This window comes from Papilio polytes, unplaced genomic scaffold, assembly GCF_000836215.1.
Source record: "Papilio polytes unplaced genomic scaffold, Ppol_1.0 DF823912.1, whole genome shotgun sequence".
Lineage (NCBI taxonomy): Eukaryota > Metazoa > Arthropoda > Insecta > Lepidoptera > Papilionidae > Papilio > Papilio polytes.
This window is the reverse complement of record NW_013525292.1, coordinates 809,905-811,586: the sequence shown is the minus strand read 5'-3', so window position 1 is coordinate 811,586 and position 1,682 is coordinate 809,905. Positions and strand designations below refer to the sequence as shown.

Below are 1,682 nucleotides of genomic sequence, written 5' to 3'. Positions count from 1 at the left end.
CTTCTTCTTGATGTGTGCGCTATCCATGGGCATTCTTAGCGTCTACTTTGTTGAGCTCTACCCAACACATTTAAGGTAAGAAAAGTATTGTAATTTGTATTTGATTTTCTATTTGACGCATTGAAATAAATATAGTAGTTACGACTAACATTTGTCCGCACTTCGTGAATATTAAAACAACTAAACTCGAATGTATTTTCAGACTGTGCGAAATTTCATCATCTTCAGTGTTTTTGTTTATAATGTCTGGAAATAAACAATTTTCAATGTACAATTTGACGAATAAAAGCCTATAATCATACAGAGTATGTATTTGTCAGAGGGATGGCGTCGTGCCTGTCGGTGATGCTGGGCAGGTCCAGCGCCTTCCTCGGGGTCAACGCGATCGGAGCGCTCATATCCGCCAACTGTGAAGCCACATTCTATGGATGGTCTCTCCTGTTACTAAGTAAGTAACACATTTTGTGATTAATTCTTTTTTTCTTGATATTTTCGTGAAAAATAAATACAATTTAAAAGTTTCATAGGTCTAGTTGCAGATTTTATCGATCATGACATTTTTACTGTATTGCTTTGGCCTAGCGTTGTCCTGCGACTTCTTCAGTTCGGAAAAGTAGCCTATGTGTCCTTTCAGACTTTGTTTCTACATGTGTGTCAATTTTTATCGATCTGTTCAGTTGTTTTGGAGATATGTAGATAATAACAAACTTCCATTTTTAATTTTCGCAAATGAAATATGCAACGTGTTAAGAAAACTTTACCACGATTATTTCTATTTTTGTTTACTTTGAATGTTTCGTAACTCTAGTTGTTTTTAATTTTTTTTTTACAGCTGCGATAGCTTTTTCCTGGTACTTACCTAGAGACAAGAAACCTGCGGAATGAACGAATGTTATGGAAAAATTGGTGTTTACAAATTAATGCAGATGGCGCTAGATTCCGTAACACATACGGACAGACAGATGAAACTAGAAGTCTTGTAAATAATATAGAGACTGAATATTCTTCACAATGTATTTCTACGAATTTAAACAGCAATGTATAATGTAAAATTATAATACAATACTAGATTTTTTTATTATAGTTACTAGCTATTTCCGTGCGGCTTTATCCGCATGATATTCTTCTTAACTTTCATTTGTTAATATTAAAGGTCAGTGTCATTGGACAACAATTAGTTTCCATTGTAATGTTACTTTTTTGCTTGTAGTTGTAGCTTTTGTCCCTTTCATAAATGACTTTTTTACTAATTTATATGCCCAAAAATTAAATAAAACAGGACTTATTCAAAAATATCCTTTGATTGCTGACATTATTAAATTACGCTTTATTATATTAGTCTTGATAGAAAAACAGTTTTATATATAATTTACTAATTTACTTATGTCCGTTTTCCAATTTATTTGGTCTCAAATGTACTAGATGTGAGTCTTGAAGAGCAAGTTTAGATAATTATCGTAAAATAAGAAATCGATACGAACTGATTGTAAATAGTGCTCGTAAAACTAATTATTATTAACACTTAACTTTTAAGTTATTAAGTTATGAATTAATCTGTTTGAACTCCTTTTATAATGTAATTTTGTAGTATTTAATTGTGTTCTTTTTAATTTCAAATGTCTACTTAAAATAGACAAATGCCGCAACCTATCCATTTATAGAGGTCAGTGCTCCAGTACGAC

At 31.7% G+C, this 1,682-nt stretch overlaps 1 protein-coding gene across 1 annotated transcript in view; it reads left to right on the top strand.

The window, feature by feature from the left end:
* Window positions 1–1,312, top strand: part of LOC106102643 (synaptic vesicle glycoprotein 2C-like) — a 14,278-nt gene extending 12,966 nt beyond the window's left edge. Inside the window, exons 9-11 of the mRNA XM_013282184.1 lie at window positions 1–75; window positions 321–448; window positions 833–1,312. Coding sequence (XP_013137638.1) covers window positions 1–75; window positions 321–448; window positions 833–885 — 256 coding nt within the window. The 3' untranslated portion in view covers window positions 886–1,312. The remainder of the gene's footprint in view (window positions 76–320; window positions 449–832) is intronic.
* The last annotated feature ends 370 nt before the right edge of the window (window positions 1,313–1,682 follow it).